Raw genomic sequence first — 27,618 nt, 5'->3', positions numbered from 1 at the left:
ACAAACATCAAAAACAACAAAATCAGGATTATAATTACTGGGATGTAATAAGACGGCTTTCTCAGATTCTGAGACTGGACAATCTTCCATGAAAACCTCTTCTCCTTCGTCGTCTTCTTCGACTTCAAGTTGATGTTTTTATCGGATTCTGATGGGGTTTGAACCTTATTAATGGCTTCAGAGACGTACCTTCGTTTGGTGTTTTCTTGCTTGGTTTTCTCTTCGTTGTTGTCTTGCAGGTTTATCACAACCGGGACACAATCGTTTGACTTGTTGTAAACGAACCGAACTACGCTTTGTGATCCCGTTTGTGAATAGATTTTCTGCCTTTTCTCCTCGAGTTCTGCTAAAAGTGCAGAAAACTGGTCGAGTCCCCGTGTTGAATAGGGATTCTTGGTGTCCCTTTTTCTTTTTGATTTTCCCGGTGAACGAGCAGGGCTGGTGGACCAGATTTCATCACCTTCTTCTTCTTCTTGGTGATGGAAAGCTCCACAGAGAAATGGATAAAACATGAGGGAAGTGTTTTTTGGAGAATTTCAGGATGGGATTTTGGCTTTGATTCAAACAGGAAATATAGACTTATAAAAAAAACGACATCTAAATCTGCTACTTTGTCAAATTCAGGGTTGGAAGAAAGAAATGAAAACACAAGAAATAATACGAATAGAAGCTTCCACTCGTTCTGTTTGACTTGAAGATGAACTGGTGTTTTCTTATTTTCTTGTTGGTGCTCGTTAGATTCAAAAGATTTTGTTTTTGAGGTGATTAAAATGAGAACGTTCTACAAGTTAAGCGACTAATTTGGCAGTTTACTGTAATTAAAAATACTAATGGAAGCTCAACTTTTACTCTCTTTTTTTTGTTGCTGTTTTGTTCAGATTATGTGCTACGTCGTTTTTGTTTTGTTTATGGTTGTATTCAAGTCGTAAATCATAATCAAAACGTTGGGTTAATATTAAGCTTAAATATACAAAAGGTACCTAGCATATGCCTTTGATTCTAGTTTAGTACCTAATATTTATTTTATTCCAGTGTAATGCCTAACATTTCATTTGATTACTCATTTAGGTGCTCGGGCAGTCAATGACATTTTAATCGTTAAATGACACGTGTCACAACCCGATAATTTAAAAAAATTATTTAAAATTAAAATTATATATATATATATATTAAAAGAAAACACAAATTTTGAAATAAATCCAAAACTTTGAAAACCTTCATTTCAACCCTTAAAATCATGTCGGCCATCGCCTTTTTCTGTCGACGAAGCTCCACCAGACCTCCTCTCCCCTCGCGACCAAAAGCCCTATAAAATCATGACTGATCGATGGCCCATAGATGACGAATCAGCGTTTTATACCCCGCAATCCCACACAATTCCGACAGCCGATCGACAGTCGATCAATCACTATTTCATGGGGGGTTTGGTCATCGAGGGGAGGGGAGGTCAGGTAGAGCTTCGTCGACGGCAAAAGGCGACGGCCGACGTGGGTTTATGAAATAAAATGAAGGTTTTCAAAATTTTGGATTTATTTCAAAAAAAAATTCTTTTTTAAAATATATGTAATTTTAAATTTAAATTTTAAATAAAAATTTTAAAATTATCAAGTTGTGACACGTGTCATTTAACGGCTAAATTAACGATGTTGATGGCCCGAGCACCTAAATGAGTAACGAAATGAAACATTAGTTACCAATTTGAAATGAAATAAACATTATGCACTAAATTGAAACAAAAAACATACGTTGGACAGCTTTGGTATATTTAAGCCTAATATAAATCTTAATTAATGATAATCCTGTTTTGTAATATAATTCAGTTGTATTAAAAATTTGAGTGCCTGTTTAATAATTCCTAACATATAGTTCCCTGGGGGAAGGGGGAGTCATCTGCCATTATTAATTTATCTTCTAGATGCACTTCGTTCTACCAAAGGGATAGAGACCTTCATACGTTAATTTTCTTCATCTCAATGTATTCGTAATATCAAATATGAAATAAAAAATAATTAAAGATACAATACTGATATAATTTAATCTATAAATATAGGTAAACCGCCAAACTAATAGTCAAATATCTATTTTTTTTAATAATCTCGGGTAAGTACATGTTAATATCTGTTCAAAGAACACTCTCAATATTTCGACATTAATCGCTCACATCCCTAGTACCTATAGTGCTCGAACCCGAATGCTCAAAGAATAACAACAATTTATTTACCACGGAAGTCACTTTGATTCGTGCAAATATCTATCATTTTTTAATTGATAATTATGTAAAACATGATGTTAGAAACTAATATTTTTATCAATTTTTATTTTTTTATTATCCTTTTAGCTCCAAGATTTCGTCCTGATTAATTAGAACCGATCAAAGTCGATACTTGGTTTTCGTGAATGAGTTTTCCATCAATTTTTTTACATATGCAATAACTCGAACACAATATCTATTTAACCGATATCAAATTAATTATCCTTTCAACCAAACCATTAGTTATGTATAAAAAATTCTCACTCGCTGTATTAATTTATTTTTGATAAAAACTTTCATCTGATTCTAGAAGTCACAAACCTGTGTAGCTGTCAACAATATTTTTTGTTTTTATTTGAACATGTGAATTAAGAACCTACGTCTTTGCATTTCAAAGCTTTCAAAATTTTTCTCCCACGTGTATCTATCTATAACTCCGATCTTGTTCGATCAGAATTTATTAATATTTTTAAATAATTAAACTAATGTACTTTATAATAATATATTTATAATTATTTATTATATTTTAAATTATTAAAATAATATTTTTATTTTTAATAATATAAAAAATCGAGTAAACCAATAATATTGATAATGCATATGATTTAATTTATATTTTCTTTCGAGTGTATGTACAATGGCGAAACTCAACAATATTTATTGGAGGGGTGATAGGGAAGCGGCGGCGGATTGATGAACGTTGCTCTTGTTGAAGAATCAAACCTAGAAAAGCTCTAGACTCGATGAAGAACAATAAGGAATGAATGAGGAAGGTGGCGGCAATAGCTAGGATTCTTTAGGGTTTCTTTTAGTGCTAGAAACAAGAAAAGAAACAAGATTAAAATAAGATAAACAAAAGATAAAGGAATTAAGAATAGAGAAAATAACCAAGAAATCAAAGATCACCCTTATGAAAGTAAATGGTAAAGATGATTGATGGCGTGGATGGATGTGGAAAATCGATGGATAATGTCCTATCGAGCCCTCCTAGTCGCAATGAAAAGGCAAACACGATAATATGGCTCTAACCAACCCTCCTAGTCGCGATGAAAAGGCAAATTGGAGTGTGAAGATTAATCTCCCTCACAAGAACTTGAAAGAACTCCAGGAGAAGAAGCTTCGAAGGCACAAGGCAATCATCACTTGCAAAAACAAACTCTTGTTGTATTATTGATCAAAGAAATCTTGACTAAATAAGATCAGGATCCCATTCAAAAAGTCGTCGTAAGTCTGCTTCTGTTCTGATCTTCTTTTCCAATGCTTGGACGAGTGGCTCATTTGGAAGAGTTATTACTTCTTCCTTTGATGTGAGCCTTGTGATGCATGTATCATTCTCCCTTTCTTCAAAAAGATTCGACCTCGAATCTGAAACATTAAAGGGAGCAACATTAGAATCGTTTAATGATTTATTCACATTATACTTACCGAATAGATATGCTTTGAATCTTCGAGACTTTGTTCTTCTAATAGGTTCGAGTAGAAACATTAGTCCAAAGAAGCATGTATTATGGACTCTGGTGCATGTATCATTCCCCCACTTCTCAAAAGGATTCGTCCTCGAATCTCTGGACTCTAGTAACTGGTGGCTCTTCATTGATATGGCATAGTGATTAGGGCTTTCAGGTGGTAACCCATCAGGAGGGTCACCTAGCACTATTCGACAACTCTTAGCGATGGAAAATGGTGTGGGCCAGTCTCGTGTTGTTTTTACTTTCTCATCATTTACATGGATTCCCGGTGCACGAAATATAAAGCCTTTGGAGTTGTTCGAATCTTGTTTCGTCATTAAGATGACATCACAACTAAGACTTTCCTGGATGTAGCCTTTTCGTAACAAATCTAACTCTTTGGTTTCTTCGATATTGTATGTTTGACGAGGTATGATGGAACCTTGAATTAGATTGGTTTGGTGTTGTTTTCCTCTTTCCGGTGGTAATTCGTTAGGTGGATCACCTAACACTTCTTGAAAATCCTGTAACAAAGATGAAAACACACTAGGCAAATCCTTGTTAATGTTAGAGATCGAAACAATTGATTCCCTAAAGTGAATAAGGATGGAAGGCTGTTTGTAAATAAGGTTCTCTCTCAATTCTTTTGTGCTCACACATTGATTTTGAGTCACTCTTTTCTTCTCACAATTAGGTTCACTCACCTCCCATGGGTCATTATTCTTTTGGCTTTTGTAACTAGTGACCTCTTTTGTTTTTGCCTCTTTCTCAGCTTTTTCTTTTTTTGCTTTCCCTACCTTCTCACAAATTATCATTTGATCTTTAGGGACTGGAAGTGTGTCATTCTTTGCTAGTTGTTCTTTCTCCTTGTCAGGTTTTTCATCTCTTGGCTTTTTTTGAGAAGATGGAGTAGAAGATGAGGAAGGATTTGAAGGATTACCTTGATAAGAGGATGAAGTACCTTGGTAATGTTCACTGAATCGAGATTTCCTTTGGATTTGTGCTTCGATTGTCATTGCTTTCTTTAGTTCGTCTTCAAGGTTTTCGTACCCTTGTAGATCAAGAAGATCAATGATGTTTGAGTTTAAGCCGACGATGAATCTTGACACGGTGACCTCTTCTTTTTCGGTTATGTTAGCCCTATTGAGTAAGGATTGCATCTCCTTATAGTACTCTTCAACTGAACTTCTACCTTGTCGAAGTCGGTCTAGTCGTAGTTTAACTTCACGTGTATAATGTGTCGGTAGGAATCGCTTCCTCATGGTTTGGTTAAGGTCGGTCCAAGAAGTGATTGTTGGAATTTGGAAGTTCTGGATCTTTTTCCTTGTTTGCATCCACCACGTTCGAGCATATCCTTCGAATTGTGTGGTGATGAGGTGAACTTGTTTAGCTTGGGGGCAGTCATGATATGCGAACATGAGAGCAACTTTTTCTTCCCATTCGATGTACCTGTCTGGATCATTGTCTCCTTTGAAAGACGAGATCGTGAACTTTGGTTTTGCAAAGAGTTCGGGTGCTTGAAAACGTGGTTGTTCTCACCCGGGTACAAAAAGTTCAGCATTGTTTGGTCTTGGATTCTGGTTTGGTAGATCCAGTTGTGGTTTTTGTCGTTCTCTCACGATTTCATCAAATCTTTCAACTTGAGTCGTGAGTCGGGTAAGTGTGGCTAAGATAGCCGTAAGTGTCTTGTTGTTATTGTCGCCCATCCTGAAATCATAACACTCAAAAGAAAATTTTAAAGTAAAATAAAAATAAAAGGAAGAAAATTCAACAAAGCAAGAAACCTCACAAGTCACTCCAAGAAAGTAACACAACGAGAGGCAAGTAAGCCAATCTTGTACTCTTTAAAACTCACTTTACCAAGTAGTTTTCCACAGTTCGTATCGGAGTTTGATTACTAGCAAAGGCGATAAGAAAAAACTTAAAAGTTCTAAGAGGCCAAACAAAGGTTAGACTCCAAGAGAACGAGAATGCAAAGAAGGAAGAAGTATGCAAACTCTTTAGTCCTACTAACACAAGGAAGATAATGTGTTAGATAATGCAAAAGAACAATAACAGAGAAAAAACAAAAGAACGTAAAGCACTAAGAGTCAAAGAAAAAAGGACCAAACCAGAAAACCTGGAAAACGCTGGATCAACTTGAGCAACATTTTTGAGCGGGTTACCGGTATCCAAAAATTATGGAAAAATTCTTGAATGTCTTTCGATGCGTCAAGAAATCACCTGTAAAATTTCAGAACCAAATACTTTCAGAAGTATCCAGTAGACTCTGTTAAACGGTGAGTCCTCAAACAATCTGTTTTTCTTGATCGCTTTGTTCGAAGTTGTTCTTGATCTCCAAAAATTCTGATTTTTTGTGTGAATGATATCAAATATATGAAGTTTCAATCTGGAAATTTTCACCACAAAATTCCTCCTGTAGAATTTTCAAGAAATTCGACAATATTCTAGACCGAATCTGCCGATAAAACTTGAATGATGTATTTGAAGGCTCTAATGAACTCTGATTGAAGTGAATTTTGGACTAGAGATTAAACTTAAGATTAATATGATATATGGAAAAAATAAGCCCTAAATACCTTCGTTTGCAATTTTTTTTTGAAATTTTAGCTTTTTTTGTTTTTTTTGCCTTTTTTGTTTTTGTGTTTTTGAAAAAAATAGCAAACTAACAAGAAGGATTTGAATCTAAATTAAAATTAAATAAAAATAACCTGAAACAATGAATCTTCTCTGAACTAGCTCCGTTGGGGTACCTTGACGGTGTTGTGTGCAAGAACAAACAAGATTGCTTGCTTCTTTCCAAGAATCGGCCCAAATCTGATACCAATTGATAGGGAAGCGGTGACGGGTTGATGAACGTTGCTCTTGTTGAAGAATCAAACCTAGAAAAGCTCTAGACTCGATGAAGAACAATAAGGAATGAATGAGGAAGGTGGCGGCAATAGCTAGGATTCTTTAGGGTTTCTTTTAGTGCTAGAAACAAGAAAATAAACAAGATTAAAATAAGATAAACAAAAGATAAAGGAATTAAGAATAGAGAAAATAACCAAGAAATCAAAGATCTCCCTTATGAAAGTGAACGGTAAAGATGATTGATGGCGTGGATGGATGTGGAAAATCGATGGATAATGTCCTATCGAGCCCTCCTAGTCGCAATGAAAAGGCAAACACGATAATATGGCTCTAACCAACCCTCATAGTCGCGATGAAAAGGCAAATTGGAGTGTGAAGATTAATCTCCCTCACAAGAACTTGAAAGAACTCCAGGAGAAGAAGCTTTGAAGGCACAAGGCAATCAGCACTTGCAAAAACAAACTCTTGTTGTATTATTGATCAAAGAAATCTTGACTAAATAAGATCAGGATCCCATTCAAAAAGTCGTCGTAAGTCTGCTTCTGTTCTGATCTTCTTTTCCAATGCTTGGACGAGTGGCTCATTTGGAAGAGTTATTACTTCTTCCTTTGATGTGAGCCTTGTGATGCATGTATCAAGGGGCCATTTTAAAAAATTGAGTAAACCAATAATATTGATAAGGCATATGATTTTTTTTCTTGAGAAAATAGATAATTAGAGAGATGAATTTGATACAGACTTGTATTTAAGTACGCTCGTCAAATTTTATCTCGTTGATTAATTGGATATTTCTATATTGGCTTATGTAACCCAAGATCATGTTCTATAAACGAAATATTAACGTTTTAGCCTCAACAACTGAAGATATATGAGGAGATTGACTATAACTCTAATGCTCAACTTGACAAATATTCACGTATACGTCTCGAAATATGAGTCATAAATGTTACATCAAATTGACAAACATTCACGGAACATAAATACTTAAAATTTTGTTTCATTTTAAAATACTCCTATTTTAATCCTTTAACTCTATTTCCTTAAAAAACTTATAATTATAAATTAATAGTTTGTTGTAGAAAACAAAATCATTTTTCAAGCAGAGATTATACAATTTAGTGTATTTTTCGTAAATCATTTAGAATTTCTTGAATTATACTAACTATTCTACTCGTGCATAATACTGATAACACTAGTCTAGACAAAATAAAACAGTCATAGTTTACTATTACAAACCATTTAAAAACAAATCCGATAAATAAAACTACTAACATAGTTATACATGTCACTAAAAGTCAAAAGTAACATCGTAGATGTCTTACTGACTGATGATATATATGACTTCCAAAAAGATACTTGAGAGGCTCCTCACTGCTTATTCTTATCTCTATCAGAACCTACGCATGAAAAACATCATGCGCCAAGTATAACTTAGTGAGGCAGTAATAAGCTAAGGCGAGATAAAACATGAAAATATCATAAATATAAATAAAATAATTTAAATAAAATAATTTAAATAAAAATTAAACTTGCAAACCGACTTATTCAAGCCAATTTCTTTATTATGACATGAAATTCATCTTAATTTATGATTTCATAAAGATCCTGATAATTAATATCAGATAAAATAACCATATCATACTTTCTGTTAACTTGACGTCATCCATAACTTTCATATTCATTTTCATAGCTCAATGCATATTTATGAGAACACAATGCACGTGAGTAGAACATAAGGTGCACACTGGGTACATCACAGTGTCAATCTTAACTGAAACATATAATGCCCTCCAAGTGCAATCATAACATGAACACCAACGGTGCAGATCATAATGTACATGAATGTACCGTAACTTAACTGAAATGTATTCAACTTAATGGCATGTCAAATGTACCTATGACTCTCAATGCAATATACAATGAGCTTATATATCATAATAGAATCATTAATTAATCAAAGTTTGAAAATTATAAACCTTAAAAGTTCATCATCATAAAAATCACACTTGGATAGTTCATACCTTAAATCACTCATAAAACTTATTGAAAATACTATAGAAATCATCCATAATTAAAAGTTATAAATCATACTTGAAAATAAAATGAGGTTGATTTATCACAAGTCATCTTCAATCTTAATAATTAAATAAATAAATTACACTCACATTTGCCTCACTACCGAGCTTTTATATACTAAATTTTTACTCGCGTGCCTTTTCCTTTCCTTTCAGATTGCTCGGATCGCTATGTTTATCGTGATCTGACAACGTCATATAATAACATAAAATATTCAACTATATGTTAGTATCGAACTAACATAATCTAAATTTAATAAAATAAAAGTCTATAAAAATAAAATCGATATCAAGCTAAATCATATTTTCATCATTCATCCTTCAACTTTTTACTAATCTCATAATCAAGCCACTAATTATGAATTCTTTCAAAAATTCACCTTAATTTTTCCATTAAATTCATAATAGCCCTTCACTATTATGATCATTTCACATTAAATACTGAAAAAAAATCCAGCACCTTAACAAAATACTCAAATCAATACTTTAACATTCAAAAACTTGCAATTTCATCCTAAACTTTCTTAGACTTTTCAATTTCAAGCACTTACTTTAATAAACTTGCAAATTGCTCCAACCTTGTAATCAAACTCTAAAAATAAGCATATTAATAAATTTTCCAACATAGTCATATTTTTACTCAAATGATACTTTCACATTTAATAATTTGCAATCAAATCCCCAATTTCCAAAGACTTTTCAAATTCCACCCCAAAGTTTACCAAATTTGCAATTTGGTTCCAATAAAATTTCTAAAACTTATTTTTCCAGCATTTCAAATATTAAAATTCACCCTTGAATACTTTAACTATCACATTTATGCAATAATATCCACAATTTTCAAAACTTGTAAATTAGCCCTTCTACTTTCTCAAGGCTCCAAATTAATCTCCAAAACATATAGAACACTTTTAATACCAATTCTAGACCGTAGGAAATTTAAAAAAAATCCCCAACTTTTCCTTGTATGGCCGAATACCCTTAGTACAATAAAGCTTAATTTTCTTTCAATTTCAAGCATGAATTCAACTTCTTCACAACAAATTTATGTTATTCTAACCTTCATAATATCAATTTAAACCAAAATCAATCAATCTAAATAAACCCTAGAAATGGCCGACCACTATATAAGCATGTACAAATATTTTAATTATCATACATGCCTTAGAATTAATCTCCAACCTCCAAAACATAAAAATCCTTAATCAATTCTTCAAAAGCACAAAACCCTATTTTTCAATCTCAACATACAAGCATCTTCACCATGTAATATTTATACCAAATGATAGATAATTTCATGTAGATTAATTCTCTATCTAATAGTTTGATCCAAAAATTAATCATGTAGCTTAAAAATCAAAATAAAATTCTTACCTTAGCAACAATGGTGGTTTCATCCAAGAGAGAGAACAAGCTGAAAATATTCTAATTGTCTTGATTATTCTAGTGTTAATTAGTCTAAGCACTTGTCTTAATAATATAATTGAATTTTAAATTCAATTAATGAGAAATCCCAAAATTGTAGTTAATGAACCATGATAATTACCAAATGCCATTGCATTATCTTCCATTAAAACATCCCTTAGTCAAAGATGAATCAACTCGGCATTGACTTTCTATTTTGGCCATGTAATTTTCAAAAATTACATTCTAGTCACTAAAATTCTACTGTTCGGCCAAATCTGAAAAAATTACACTGATCTAAGTTAAACTTCTCTGATCTAAAATATATAAATGATATTTCAAACCATTATCTAACATCCTTCAAATTTTCGTAAAATTTCGGTTTGATCTGATCATCTGATTTCTATACCGAACTTTAACTCTTTATAGCTTTTAAAACAAATCCCGTATCGAAAATATGAATGATTTTGCGTAAAATTAGGTCTCTAATAACAACTATTTTAAAAAATAAATTTGAAGAGTATGCTCATAATAACAAATATTGAAAAAAAATTGGACCTTTAATAAAAAGTACTAAAAAATTGGACTCATAATAACAAATAAATATTAGAAAAGAAACTGGATTTTAAAAGTACGCTCTTAATAACAAATGTTAAAAAATTGAGTCCCTGATAATACGTATTGAAAAAATTGGACCTCTAATAACAAATGTTGGAAAAATATTGGAAAAATGGGCACTTATACAAATATTAGAAAAAATAAATTATAAGAGTATGCCCCTAACAATAAATTTGGGTCTTTAGTAACAAATATTAGAAAAAAATATTGGATAAAATGGACACTTGTACAAATATCAGAAAAATCATATTTGTTTGTATTGTATGTGATGTTGGATTTTAAGATATGTGTTCTGTTTTAGTACAATCATATTTAAAGTGAACATAATATTATGTAGTACCATTTATGGAAAAGAATTTTCTCGTGTGTTAGGTGATCATATGGTATCTATATAAACAAGTTGTAACCAAGTGATATAGTAGAAGCATCATATTCGATATATGATGTGATGAAATTTCCCAAATAAAGCGTAATCTTTTTCTAACATATTCATGTGGCACGTCATGAATAAACACCTAATAATCTGAACGACTTAACTGTTAATGCGTCCTCAGCCTTTAGAAAGAAAATGAGAATTAAAATTCCAATACCCTTCAGATTCAACCTTACCAATATTTACTGAAGGATACAATTAAAATCGAAGTCTTTTTCTCTCAAATCCTGTACATTTTATTGTAAATAGAAACGGTTAGTTTTATTGAAAAGAAATTTTTTAAAATTGCAATGACAATTTATAACTATAAGCGTACAATAACTACACAATTAAGATGTTTCTTATAATTATTGACAGGAACTAGCCACTTAAGATCTTAGAATGATCATACAAGGAAAACGCTAAAAACACATCTGAAAAAATTCGAACAAAATAAATGTAACACCCTCAACCCGTACCCGACCCGGATACGAGTCATAGGTGTCACATTGACTTTTCAAACTTTGACTCTTGACAAAATTCAAAGAAAATTTAAAACTTTCATTAAAGTAAAAGCAGTTTAGTTACATAATTTGACCACAATAACCAAAATCGATCAGAGCATATTTAACTCAATCAATTAGTAAATGCCAACTATATTCAAAATAACAAAAATCATTTAACTCATCTATTTTCTGATCTGAAATCTTGTAAGGGAGATGCTGACCTGAATTGCTCCTCACAGCTTCTATATTCACTTTTTGTAACCTGCGTATGAAACACTCACACGCTAAGTCGATGACTTAGTGAGGCATAAAGAAAACACATCTAATGGAATTTATACCCACTAATCATGCATGACTGTTTTATGCTATCAAATTATACAACTCATTTACATATACATCAACATATATTCATGTATATTATGTAACAGATACCATAACCCCTATCACACATATATCATATCATGCAATTCATATCATACATCATATACATATATCACATACATTGTTTTCATATCACCAACCTGTTTATCCTTACTAATTCCCTTGTCATTACTTCAATTCCGTCATATGAGCATATAATGAATATAAACATATTATATATATTAATATGCCACAATACATTACTAATTTCTATAATCATATAATACATAAACGCATAGCATCTCATATCACCATGACATATATGCACTTCTACTATGTCACGAGAAATACACATATCATTATATCAAATTATGTTCTCTTTTCAAAGCCCATGTACACACGTGAAAACTATAGATATGTGAGTCTATAGAGGTTGTGCACTATGTTGTCACCACAGCTCGTATAATTGCACCGAAGTGCCATGTAGAATTGCACCGGAGTGCCGCGTAGAATTGCACCGTAATGCTATATAATAATGTCCATAAGGACCACATATCATTCCTTAAGAATCATATGCATATACTAGGGATCAAGTATGTGTCTCACCAGACTTCACACCTGTTCCAAAGAATACATATATGTCCTGAAGGACCACATATCATTCCTTAAGAATCATATACATATGCCAAGGATCAAGTATGTGTCTCACCAGACTTCACACATGTTCCAAAGAATACATATATGTCCCGAAGGACCACGTAGACCCTCGACTCTTGGCATGCCAACTATACCCCTAGCTCTCATGACACATAACATGGGCATTAATATTTATGTTAACATATATTCACATATACACATAGTCATGTAGTTCTTTCACATAGCTCATCGTCATATAAATCACATATCTCATATACATATAAACACATGGTTCACTTACGCGTAGAACATTTTCATATAATCGCATAGTCATATAATATTTCATATAACATATATTTTCTCTTTCATATATCTCATATCATGTATCATATCTTGTGATCATATAATCATGTTACTTATAATCACATAACTTCTACTCATAGGGTTCAACATCATTAAACTTAGTTCACTTTTTTATATTATCATACATTTATATACTCTTATATGTCCTATAAATAACCTATAAACTTACTCATATTCTCATATATATACTATTTTAATATAATTTGTATAGTAATATTCTATAACTGTATCATATAATGATTTTGCCCAAGTACTCCTTTATAAAGTTTATATTACAGGTTTAATTAGTATCATTCTATCCTATAAATAATTTTATTTTATATCATTTTCCCTTTTCACTCACATAAATCATCTATTTATTTAGTTCAATTTCTCATGACTTCCACAATACTCTTTAATAAAACTTTGTAGTTCTTCACTATAATACATAAACCATAGTTTTCTTTAATTTATCAATCTTCCCTATATAACTTATGTATCCTTATTTATGCCCTCGAATTTATACTATTCTCTTAGAGTCTCCTAACATTTCTCGTATAATCGCTTATACCATATCATATGACTTATACTTGATTATGTTATTCTCTCATGTTCATTTCATTTCTTATGACTCTATCATATAACTTATTTCATGTTCTTCCATTATTACATAATAAAGTTTTACATAAATCATATAGCATATACAAAGCATATCATTATCTTTAGTCATGCATACATACAATCAATGTAATACATATAATCACATATATTTATAACCAACACATAATCATGTCTATGACTTCATGCATATTACTCTAGGAAATAGACTCATCGCAAGTCTTATTTCCATTAAACACTACATGTCACTAGTATGCACTCACCTTGGCCTCACTAGTCAATTCCAATCTCTTATTTTTCCCTTGATCGATCTTACTTACCAAATGTTCCGGAATTGCTTTACGCGCAGAATCTATATAAATGTACATTTTAAGGCAATCATTAGATACCTACACCTTGTAATTGGATAGTAGCGACTTAAACGAACTTATTAAACCCATATTCACAATTTTCCTTTAGGGGGAATCGGTTCCCTCCTGTGGGGGTATCGGTTCCCCCTTGACATTCTGTAAATTCTGGTTCGTTTGAGGGGATATCGGTTCCCCTTGAATGGTTACCGATTCCCCTTTCCCATAAATCACATTTTGAGCTCGAAAATCACTTCATTTTCAGCTCAACACTTCATACTTCACTCCCTTTAATATTCCTAACTTTCATACACATACTTAAACCAATAAATTTTCATTCAATATCTCTTCAACTTAAAAATTCACTCTTCCACATAGCATTCAAGAATCATACCAATTTTTCCATGTTATCCAAAATTAATTCTAACACTTATAACTTCTTACTCTTCCATATGACAAGTCAAATTCAACTTCAAAATCTATTAACTCCTTCTATTTCACTAATTCACTTAAAAACTCTTCATATTTAATCCTTCATAACTCATCCTTTTTGAAGTTTCAACCTACTTTAATCTCTAAATAATCTTTCTTAGCACCCCAAGAATCAAAACTAAGTTTAAAACTCAAGAATTAACCAACTGAAATTAGACTTACCTTTGCCATGGAGCTTACGGGAAGAGAGGAGGAAGGAGATAACCCAAGCTCCAGATCTTTCTTTTCTTCTCACCCTTTCCACGTTTTTATAACCTTAAAACAAAGATAAAAATCTTTCTGGTCAAATGACCATTTTACCCTTTATTTCCTTTAATAATTATTAAATAACCTTCATCATATATTTCCAATAATCATTGAATTATTTCATTCTTCTACTTTAGTCACCAAATTCTAAAACTTTTCAATTTAGTCACTAACCCGGTATTGCGGATGTTACAAATATCCCCTCATTTTTAAGAAAATTCGCCCTCGAATTTTCACTGAACATTTTGATAAAACATATCTTCTAATGTTCTCATGTTGCTTCATTTACTTACTCTTTCTTGTCATCATCAGGAAACATACTTTTCAATCCTTTAACTTTTCAATTACCTTTTTCTTTTATACATTCATATCATGTCACTTATCACTTAAACAACAACCAGTAACTTCAATTCATTTTCATCAATCAACATCATAAATCCATCTCTAACTACCTTATAATAATAACCAAATTCGTTTTCCATCATCATTTAACCAAGAACACGACCTTAAATCTTCTTTAAATATGATTCAACATACACTTTATAAAATCTTTTCACCTCACCAATCACTCTTTTCTCACTTGTATATCCAAAATTATCACATACACTTCCATATAACCTTTATCGTGTCTGATCCTTTAACTCAATCCCATTTCATTTCTTTATTCCATTCTTCCTTTATTTATTCCTTATACACAAATCATATATTTCCTTTCATGTTCACATACTCTTGTCTTATCACCAATATTCATCGCTATATACCAATCTTCATTGCATCCTCATAACTTTGATAACCTATTTCTTATACAGAACTTTGTTCTTTATCATTTCTTATACTTGTATTTTCATTTCTTAAAATTCCATGCAAATACTTATCTCCTTTTCTATATCATAGCTATCTGATCAGAATACCCAACTATATTCAGATTCACATCATAATTGATTAACTCAACTTTACCTTTTCTTCCAATCTTATAACTCTATCACTTTTACTCTGACAGTTAATCAATAACATCTGTCCAATCTAGAACACAAACCCTAATCAACCAATCACATACATCCTTTCCAATTGAAATTATCTCAAAATTCGTTTACTTAACTTGTCAATTTCACCTCCATTCTCATACATCCTATAATTTCCGTTGTTCAACTAAACATTCTGACTTACTTTGTCTTATAAACTGATCATCGATATGGACCCATTCCTAAACTCTTCTTATCAATCCTCAGTTTTACTCAAATATACAAATCCTTATTCCCTTTACTATACCACAGTACTATGATCCAAATATACAATTGTATCCAGATCCATTTCATATTTGGTTGTCTTATCATGACAACATCTCAAAATATTAAATTCTATACTTTTTTCATCACATAATCTGGTTAGCCAACACTAACTCTTTCCATCCAAAATACAAACCCTTATTTTATCCACATTCTTGTTAATACAAAGTACTATTCCTTTATTTCAAACTCATCAACTCTGACTGTATATATCTTATACGCTTGTCACTGATGCACTTATTCTTGAACTCTCCACAAATTCTAACCACATCCTTAAATCTTTTAACGTCCTTATGGTGACACTTGCTCACCATGTTCTATCTTATTCACTTTATAAAAAAACTTCTCCGTATCACTTTTTTGATTCGAAACAGTGAGAACCTTTTATAACTATTCGAATATGATTTCAATTTCTGAAATCAACCTTTAATCTTATAAGACACTTTCTGAGGTTTCTGCTCTTCATCCTGCCTGGCCAAGGCAGGTGAATTGCTATCACCATCAGATTTGTCAGTTATCGATTCACTTTGTCATTTCTTATAATCACATTTCTATTGTATTCTATTAAACTTATTCTATCAGCAAGACAATATATTCCTTACAATTTCATATCATAAATTTTTTTCTATTTTGTTGGCATGTATACATTATACGACACTCTAGACTCCGGTTTATGCCGAGAATCGACTAAACCGTAGCTCTGATACCATTAAATGTAACACCCCCAACCCGTACCCGACCCGGATACGAGTCTGAGGTGTCACATTGACTTTTCAAACCTTGACTCTTGACAAAATTCAAAGAAAATTTAAAACTTTCATTAAAGTAAAAGCATTTTAGTTACATAATTTGACCACAATAACCAAAATCGATCAGAGCATATTTAACTCAATCAATTAGTACATGCCAACTATATTCAAAATAACAAAAATCATTTAACTCGTCTATTTTCTGATCTGAAAACTTGTAAGGGAGATGCTGACCTGAATTGCTCCTCACAGCTTCTATATTCACTTTTTGTAACCTGCGTGTAAAACACTCACACGCTAAGTCGATGACTTAGTGAGGCATAAAGAAAACACATCTAATGGAATTCATACCCACTAATCATGCATGACTGTTTTATGCTATCAAATTATACAACTCATTTACATATACATCAACATATATTCATGTATATTATGTAACAGATACCATAACCCCTATCACACATATATCATATCATGCAATTCATATCACACATCATATACATATATCACATACATTGTTCTTATATCACCAACATGTTTATCCTTACTAATTCCCTTGTCATTACTTCAATTCCGTCATATGAGCATATAATGAATATAAGCATATTATATATATATTAATATGCCACAATACATTACTAATTTCTATAATCATATAATACATAAACGCATAGCATCTCATATCACCATGACATATATGCACTTCTACCATGTCACGAGAAATACACATATCATTATATCAAATTATGTTCTCTTTTCAAAGCCCATGTACACATGTGAGAACTATAGATATGTGAGTCTATATAGGTTGTGCACTATGTTGTCACCACAGCTCGTCTAATTGCACCGAAGTACCACGTAGAATTGCACCAGAGTGCCGCGTAGAATTGTACCGTAGTGCCATATAATAATGTCCATAAGGACCACATATCATTCCTTAAGAATCATATACATATACTAGGGATCAAGTATGTGTCTCACCATACTTCACACATGTTCCAAAGAATACATATATCTCCCGAATGACCACATATCATTCCTTAAGAATTATATACATATGCCATGGATCAAGTATGTGTCTCACCAGACTTCACACATGTTCCAAAAAATACATATATGTCCCGAAGGACCGCGTAGACCCTCGACTCTTGGCATGCCAACTATACCCCTAGCTCTCATGACACATAACATGGGCATTAATATTTATGTTAACATACATTCACATATACACATAGTCATGTAGTTCTTTCACATAGCTCATCGTCATAGAAATCACATATCCCATATACATATAAACACATGGTTCACTTACGCGTAGAACATTTTCATATAATCGCATAGTCATATAATATTTCATATAACATATATTTTCTCTTTCATATATCTCATATCATGTATCATATCTTGTGATCATATAATCATGTTACTTATAATCACATAACTTCTACTCATAGGGTTCAACATCATTAAACTTAGTTCACTTTTTCATATTATCATACATTTATATACTCTTATATGTCCTATCAATAACCTATAAACTTACTCATATTCTTCTCATATATACTATTTTAATATAATTTGTATAGTAATATTCTATAACTGTATCATATAATGATTTTGCCCAAGTACTCCTTTATAAAGTTTATATTACAGGTTTAATTAGTATCATTCTATCCTATAAATAATTTCCACTTATTTTATATCATTTTCCCTTTTCACTCACATAAATCATCTATTTATTTAGTTCAATTTCTCATGACTTCCACAATACTCTTTAATAAAACTTTGTAGTTCTTCACTCTAATACATAAACCATAGTTTCCTTTAATTTATCAATATTCCCTATATAACTTATGTATCCTTATTTATGCCCTCGAATTTATACTATTCTCTTAGAGTCTCCTAAAATTTCTCGTATAATCACTTATACCATATCATATGACTTATACTTGATTATCTTATTCTCTCATGTTCATTTCATTTCTTATGACTCTATCATATAACTTATTCCATGTTCTTCCATTATTACATAATAAAGTTTTACATAAACCATATAACATATACAAAGCATATCATTATCTTTAGTCATGCATACATACAATCAATGTAATACATATAATCACATATAGTTATAACCAACACATAATCATGTCTATGACTTCATGCATATTACTCTAGGAAATAGACTCATCGCAAGTCTTATTTCCATTAAACACTACATGTCACTAGTATGCACTCACCTTTGCCTCACTAGTCAATTCCAATCTCTTATTTTTCCATTGAACGATCTTACTTGCCAAATGTTCCGGAATTGCTTTACGCGCAGAATCTACATAAATGTACATTTTAAGGCAATCATTAGATACCTACACCTTGTAATTGGATACTAGCGACTTAAACGAACTTATTAAACTCATATTCACAATTTTCCTTTAGGGTGGAATCGGTTCCCTCCTGTGGGAGTATCGGTTCCCCCTTGACATTCTGTAAATTCTGGTTCGTTTGAGGGGGTATCGGTTCCCCTTGAATGGGTACCGATTCCCCTTGCCCAGAAATCACATTTTGAGCTCGAAAATCACTTCATTTTCAGCTCAACACTTCATACTTCACTCCCTTTAATATTCCTAACTTTTATACACATACTTAAACCAATAAATTTTCATTCAATATCTCTTCAACTTAAAAATTCACTCTTCCACATAGCATTCAAGAATCATACCAATTTTTCCATGTTATCCAAAATTAATTCTAACACTTATAACTTCTTACTCTTCCATATGACAAGTCAAATTCAACTTCAAAATCTATTAACTCCTTATATTTCACTAATTCACTTAAAAACTCTTCATATTTAATCATTCATAACTCATCCATTTTGAAGTTTCAACCTACTTTAATCTCTAAATAATCTTTCTTAGCACCCCAAGAATCAAAACTAAGCTTAAAACTCAAGAATTAACCAACTGAAATTAAACTTACCTTTGCCATGGAGCTTACGGGAAGAGAGGAGGAATGAGATAACCCAAGCTCCAGATCTTTCTTTTCTTCTCACCCTTTCCACGTTTTCATAACCTTAAAAGAAAGATAAAAATCTTTCTGGTTAAATGATCATTTTACCCTTTATTTCCTTTAATAATTACTAAATAATCTTCATCATATATTTCCAATAATCATTGAATTATTTCATTCTTCTACTTTAGTCACCAAATTCTAAAACTTTTCAATTTAGTCACTAACCCGGTATTGCGGATGTTACAATAAAAATATGAATAGATTTGACTACATCGATATTAATATATATAATTTTTATTAGGTAAAATATATATCTAATTAAAATAATATTTAAAAAGAAATATTATAGCAAATATGTCTAAAAATATAAAATCAATTATACTATTTTTTATGATTAAATTAAGTTAAATTAAAAATTTTAAGCATAAAATGAACTCGAACTAAATTCAATTTTTTTATTAAGAAAAATTAGCCTTATCAAATCGAGGTTAGATCAAATGTACATCCTTAAATATAAGAGCAAAGCCTCCTTTTCAATGTTACATACGTATTATAATGCCATATTTTCTTCCACTTCATCCATGTAAACGAACTTAAAAAAAATTAAAAGAAGAGAGGAGAAAATATATATAATACAAATATAGAGAAGCATATGTTTAATAAAAACATAAATTTTAAATTATTTTTAATTTTAGGAGTGTAAGATAATATTTTAAAATATTTTTTTGGTATACAAATATGTAAACTATCAAAATCTATTCTAATGTTATCAAAATTTTGTCAGAACATAGTACAGTCATATAGATGAAAAAGAAGACAAAAGTAAGATGATCCACACATACGGTGTCGGCATCGACTTGGACTACATCTTGTTCGTATAAACGACTAGTTGGGATGAATGGTGAACATTAACTTGTGGATATGCACAGTAAACTATGCAATTTAAACGCAGTAAAATGAACAGAGCAGTGTAATTGGTAGATAAGAATGAAGAACAACAAGAATGTCGGCCAAACGTCAAATATTTAACGACAAAATAGATGACATAAGATGAACATTGGAAACTAACAGGTCCCATGGAGGCATCACGCCGGACAAAACCTGAAGTCCATTTTTAATGGCTTTCTTATCCTGCTGAAACACGGGTCAATATCAAATCATCTTCTCCTCTATAAATCCGTTTTTTGGACTTATGCAAATAGCAACAACAACTTCAAGGAGATTAAGATTACCATGGTGTTCGACTCAGTCTCAGCAGCTGACAAGATTGCTCATAATCAAGACCTTTTGACTCTAATCCTCCTCGGGTTACCCACCAAATCTCTCATCAAGTTCAAGTGCGTTTCAAGGCAGTGGCGGTTCATCATTTCCGACCCCGACTTCTGTTTATCCCACACCCGCCGTCACCACCGCCATGGGTTCCTCTCCCCCACCGCTCTCCTCCTCAAAGGTGAACGTTTCACCCCTCCCTCTGAGTTCTCCATTGTCCCTTTGAAGCATTACAGTAAAGTCCCTTTCTTTCATTACATCAACGACTCCGATGTCAAGATTCTCCAATCTTGCAACGGATTGCTTATCTGTGAATCGTATAGAAGGAGTTTCTTGATCTGCAATCCAACGACCAAATCATTCAGGAAGATTTACTGTCCTAGTAACTCGTGTTATAATTTCCTTTCCAGATTTTGTGTTAGTTTAGCTTTTGACCCTCTAAGATCACCTAATTACAAGATCATCTGTGTGTGGGAAAGTTACAGGGAACCCTGTAAGCTCAATCTGGATTTATATTCATCAAAGACCGGATCTTGGGATTTATCCGTAATCAGTTTCGAGGTAGACGAAGAAGAGCCCATAGAGTTAAACCATGGGGTTTTCTGTAATGGAAGGATTCATTGGTGCGGATACGGAAGCGAATCATTGTTTTTCGATGTGGAGAATGAATGTTTAGAAACAATGCCGATGGCGTTGCCGGTTCAGATGGACGCGCTGGAGGAATGTCGATATTTCGGGGAGTCTAGAGGAGTCCTGTATCTCACGGTGACTTATTGTATGCCGGTTTGTTTAGAGATGGATATCTTCGAGATGGCAAGAGATTATTCTCAGTGGATTTGGAAGAAACGTGTGGATCTGGGGGATGCGGTGAGAGTTTTCCCGGAGTTGGAATTAGGATGCGTGGAGTACGGTCCTGGATTCTCCGGCGTTTGTGTGATTGGATCCGAGGAAGAAGATGAGCCGATGGTGGTGGTTTGGGCCGATGGGAAAATAGTTTGCTTTGATTTAAGGCAAGGGGCGTGGAAAATGGTTTACGATCTCGGGCCGGGTATCAAAATTGGGTCGCTGTATCTTGGAGAAGATGATCATCTACACCACGAACGATTCCATGCTTATCAATACTTCGAGAACCTCTCTTGTTTATGACTTTTTGGTTATACCAAAACCAAACATTTGCGTACAAACTAAAGCAACTGTGACATAAGTGTCCTTCGTACATTTGTGTAGAATTGTAAATATATATAAATTTTAATGAAAATCTGCTGTCGTTAATTATAAAATCAAATTAATAAATAATCAAAATGAATCACTCACCCTACATAAAAAAAATCCTTTTGTCCAGCACCACAACAAACTTATGTGGTAATGATACGTCTAAAATGGTATGAATAACTGTTAAATTTGCTAAACAATTCTGTATAATACCTATGAATAGGAATATTACAAATATATATATACAACTTCTTATCTAACTAACTAATTGATAATTAGTTACAACTGAATAACAGAAATAACAAACTTAGCTTCTTAACACTCCCCCTCAAGTTGGTGGGTAGAAGATATCCTTTACTCCAAATTTGGATACAAGATATTTATGTTGTTGTATTCCTAATGCTTTGGTTAAAATATCTGCTAACTATTCTGAAGAAGAAACAAACTCTGTCTTGATAAGTTCTTCTTGTATCTTCTCCCTTATAAAGTGACAGTCGATCTCTATGTGTTTTGTGCGCTTATGATAAACTGGATTTGCTGCAATCTGAAGGGCAGCCTTGTTATCACAATATAACTTGATTGGATTATTTATTTCTAATCCAAGCTCTCTGGCTAAACCATTCAACCATGTCAATTATGTTGTTGTAACAGCCATGCTTCTATATTCTGCTTCAGCAGATGATCTGGCTATGACATTCTGCTTCTTAGACTTCCATGAAATCAATGAATTTCCAAGCTTAATGCAAAAACCAGAAACAAACCTTCTTGAAATAGGACATGCAACCCAATCTGAATCACAATATGCCTTGAGTTCACAACTGCTGTCTGAGTCCATCATTATCCCTTGTCCAGGATTTCCTTTTATATACCTCACTATCCTCAATGCATAATGTAAATGAGACTCCTTAGGTTGTTGTATAAACTGACTCAAGTAGTGCACAGCAAAAGTTATATCAGGTCTGGTATGTGTGAGGTAAATAAGTCTCCCAATAAGCCTCTGATAGATACTCTTGTCTACTAATAGCTCATCGTTTTCATTACTTCCCTTTGTGCACAGCTCATCATACTCTATTGTAGTAAGCCTAACATTTTGCTCAAGAGGAGTTCTTGCAGGCTTTGAACCACTCATTCCTGATTCCTCAATCAATTCAAGAGCATATTTGCGCTGATTAATTAAGATTCCTTCTTTTGACCTCATAATCTCAAGCCCCAAAAAATACTTCAACTCACCAAGATCCTTCATCTTAAATTTTTTGTTCAAATGAATCTTCAAATAATTAATTAAACAACTATCATTGCCAGTAATAAACAAGTCATCAACATAAATCAACAAAACTACAATCTTCTTATCCTTCCTCATTGTGAACAAAGAATAATCAAATTTACTCTGTTCATAACCAGCCCCTAAAAGAGCCTCAGTCAACTTTAAATTCCATTGCCTAGATGCTTGTTTCAAGCCATAAAGAGATTTTTGCAGTCTACACACCATATTCTCCCCCTGACTGCAAAAACCAAGAGGAAGTTCCATATATACTTCCTCAGACAAATCACCTTGTAAAAAAGCATTGTAGACATCAAGCTGGAACAGAGGCCAATCAAACACAGAAGCAATGGTAAGAAGAAAACGGACAGTAACCAATTTAACTACTGGAGAGAAAGTATCCACATAATCCACACCCTCTTTTTGACTATATCCCTTGGCCACCAAACGAGCTTTATATCTTTCTATAGCACCAGCAACATTGTACTTAATCCGATAAACCCATTTACAACCAATGGGAACTTTTCTAGGAGGCAAAGAAACAACTGACCAGGTTTTATTTGTTTCAAGAGCAAGAATTTCATCCTTCATGGCCTGTACCCATTCAGGATGTTGAACGGCCTCATGGTAAGACTTAGGTTCAACAGATTTCGAAATAGAAGAAACAAAAGATTGTGTACCACAAGAAAGATGACTGTAAGAAATAAAATCTAAAATGGGATAATTGGAGGTGGAAACATAATTGCAAATAAAATCAGTTAACTATTGAGGTTGCTTAGGAACCCTAGTAGATTTTCTAACCAAGACTGGAGCTACTGGAACTATAGAAGTTTCTAACTGTTGTGATGATTGCCCAAGTTCAATATTAGAAGGAAAAACAGGTGGGACATCAGGAACAAGTTGCTGACCAAAAGAAATGTTTAAAAACTCAGAATTAGGAATATAAGGAGTAGAAGGAAAGAAAGAACTTGTTTGAACAGGAAAGTGAAAAGGAAACACTTGTTCATGAAAAATAACATCCCTATTTACAAAAAAATTCTTAGAGATAAGATCAAATAAGAGATAACCTTTTTGAGTGTTAGAATAACCCATGAAAACAGAAGGGAAGGCTCGAGGGGCAAATTTGTCAGTTGGTTTAGGATCAGTAGCATAACACATACAACCAAAAACTTTCAGAACAGACATATCAGGTATTTTATGATAAAGAAGTTCGTAAGGAGTTTTCCATTGTAAAACAGAGGAAGGAAGTCTGTTTATAATGAAGCAAGCTGTTAATACACATTCACCCCAGAATTTAATAGGAACTTTTGACTGAAAACGTAAAGCCCTAGCTACCTCTAAGAGATGTCTATGTTTTCTTTCTGCAACTCCGTTTTGCTGTGGAGTATGAACACAGGAACTTTGGTGCAAAATGCCAAGAGAAGAGAAAAAAGGAGAACAATGAGAATTAAAAAATTTTGTACCATTGTCACTTCTAATAATTTTAGTGACAGAAGAAAATTGAGTGGAAGTAAATGAAAGAAACTGTTTAAGAAACACGACAGCATCATTTTTAACCCTCAAGAGATAAACCCAAGTCATTCTTGTACAATCATCAACAATATTTAAGAAATACCTACGACCACTATGAGTGGATATTCTATAAGGACCCCATAGATCTATATGAATTAGTTCAAAGGGTGTTGAGGATCGAGTAGAACTAAGAGGAAACGACAACCTAGTTTGTTTTGCTAAAGGACAAACATTGCAAGTGGGAACAGAATTAACAATAAACTTATCAGAAACATAAGAGGAAAGCTTTCTCATAGCAGAAAAAGAGGCATGCCCAAATCTAGCATGCCAAAGACTAGTTTTATTAGAAACAGAAATATCATGTATAGAATGAACACAAGAAACATCCCCAGTACTAGCCAAAGAATTTGAAACCAAACCAGTAGCTCCTTTAGACTCAAAAATGTAAAATCCATTACACCTTCTACCAATCCCCTTGATCATGCCATTGCAAAGATCCTGCAAGATACAAATGTCAGGATAAAAGGAAATGACACAAGCATGATCTTTAGCAAGCCGAGAGACAAAAATCAGATTATGAGAAAAAGTGGGAACAAACAGGACATTGGAAAGAACTAGTTCAGAATTTAACCTATGAGACCATGTATGAGTTACAATTTCAGTATGACCATTAGGTAGATGAACAAAACGATGTGCAGGACATAAAACAGGAAATTGCAAGCTCTTGAAAACAGACAAAATGTGATCAGTGGCACCAGTATTTATTATCCAACGAACACAAAAGTTACTGGAAGCAGGTAAATTACGATCAACATTACCTACAAGATTCGCACTGGAATCTAAGGTTGAACTTTTGCTCAGCAAACCCAAGATTTGACGATACTGCTCAGATGTGAAAGAAGGCACTGCTGAGACAGCAGGAGAAACCATTGAGCCATTCTCAGCTTCTCCATCAACGGCAGGCATAGAGTTAACTGCCACGTCAGCCTGAGAAATCTTTTTTCGGTTGAATTTAAAGTCTGGTGGAAAGCCAATAAGTCTGTAGCAACGATCACGATTGTGGCCCTTGATTTTACAGTAATCGCACGTTCCACTAAAACGTCTTTTTTCACTACCTTTGGAAGCGGTTGTGAACATCACAGAGGCTTCAATGGGCGAGGCAGACAATTGAGCTCGATGCAACTCCTCCTGAACAATCATGGAGTATGCCTGATTTACAGTAGGCAAGGGCTTCATAATGAGAAGTTGGATTCGAATTGCAGAATAAGTTTCATTGAGTCCCATCAGAAACTGGAACAACCGTTGTTGAGCCATGTGAATCGAATTCTGCTGAGCAGCCTCGCAGTCACAAAAGGAGAAGGGAACAAGTGCCGTGTACTCGTCCCACAAAAGTTTGAGACGAGTGAAATAGGCGGAGACAGAAGAGTCACCTTGTACAAGAGTTGCAATCGAGCGATGTAGGAAAAAAACCCTAGATCCATCAATTTTATCGAATCGCTCTTTGAGATCTTTCCAGACGGCTTCGACATTCGAAGCAAACACTATGCCAACAGATAGATCTTGGCTAACAGAGTTCAAGTTCCACGAGAGCACGAGAGCATTACAGCGCTCCCATTGAGACTGCAGCAGTCCTTCATAATCATCCATTCGACAGCTTCCATCGACGAAACCAAGCTTGTTCTTGGCTAGAAGCGCGATGCGCATGGATCTGCTCCACAAACTGTAATTCGCGACACCGGTGAGCTGTTGTGACACCAACTGAACGCCCGGCGTATCTGAAGGATGCAGAAAGAGGGGGTGATTCGGATCAACCGTGATGGCCATGAACCCTAAGAGAACAATTTGGGGAGAAAGCAGAAAACTAAACTGGACACAAAGAGGAAACGAGAACTGCTGCTAAAATAAACGGGCCACAAAGTTTTAGCGAGGTATGGGCCAAACAGGAAACCCAAGTGAAGAAACCCAAACTGATACCATGTTAAATTTGCTAAACAATTATGTATAATACCTCGTATATTATGAATAGGAATATTACAAATATATATATATACAACTTCTAATCTAACTAACTAACTGATAATTAGTTACAATAAATAACAAACTTAGCTTCTTAACAATAACCTTTAAAAATAAGATCAAAGTCTCCAACCCTTGCTCATTCAAACATGAGCTAAGCTGATATGCATAAAACCGTTGCGCTTAAATATCGACCAGAAGAGGATTATGAATGCCTTCAGGATCGGGTAAAGATATAATCCAGGCTTCAAGTTATAATTTGAGTATCATATAAATATCCATAGGTGCATTAAACTTCTGCAAATTCATTAATGCTTTTATCCTTTTAATTAATTTAATCTTTTAAGGTTTTTTTAAAATCTCCTCAATCTACTCCAGGCTCTTGTTCTACAACGAAAGGAAAACTTGATGGAGTTGGTGGATCCAAGGTTGGGGTACGAGTTCAATGAAGAAGAGGCAATTATACTGACAAGAGTAGCTTTATTATGCACTAATTCATTATGAGTCCTTTGACCCGTGGTATACCTAAAACTATTTTTTAGGGTTTATACAAATATATTAATAATAATCTTTTTCTGCATAACATGAACATAAATTAACGAACGCCAGTAAAATGAACAAAAATCCATTTTCAATGTAAGTATGTGTCTACCCTGAAGTCCACTTGCATCCAGCAATAACTTAGACCAATCA

At 33.2% G+C, this 27,618-nt stretch overlaps 1 protein-coding gene across 1 annotated transcript; it reads left to right on the top strand.

Moving 5' to 3' along the window:
* Positions 1 to 1,316: 1,316 nt before the first annotated feature.
* LOC120154101 (F-box protein At5g07610-like) lies at positions 1,317 to 22,081 on the top strand. The gene is made up of 2 exons (XM_039165928.1): positions 1,317 to 1,451; positions 20,727 to 22,081. Exons 1-2 carry the CDS (start codon positions 1,317 to 1,319, stop codon positions 22,068 to 22,070), a joined length of 1,479 nt encoding a protein of 492 aa, XP_039021859.1. The 3' UTR covers positions 22,071 to 22,081.
* Positions 22,082 to 27,618: the final 5,537 nt, after the last annotated feature.

Source organism: Hibiscus syriacus, unplaced genomic scaffold, assembly GCF_006381635.1.
Source record: "Hibiscus syriacus cultivar Baekdansim isolate YM2019G1 unplaced genomic scaffold, ASM638163v2 tig00111105_pilon, whole genome shotgun sequence".
In the NCBI taxonomy this organism is placed as follows: Eukaryota; Viridiplantae; Streptophyta; class Magnoliopsida; order Malvales; family Malvaceae; genus Hibiscus; species Hibiscus syriacus.
Note: the sequence above shows the minus strand (reverse complement) of the source record. Positions and strands in the feature narration are given on the sequence as shown.

Excerpts from the sequence above, each read along its gene's own strand:
- LOC120154101 (XM_039165928.1), top strand. The coding sequence starts at position 1,317 with ATGACTGATCGATGGCCCATAGATGACGAATCAGCGTTTTATACCCCG. Across the intron at positions 1,452-20,726 it reads TCGAGGGGAGGGGAGGTCAG|GTCCCATGGAGGCATCACGC; the intron begins GTAGAGCTTCGT and ends GGAAACTAACAG.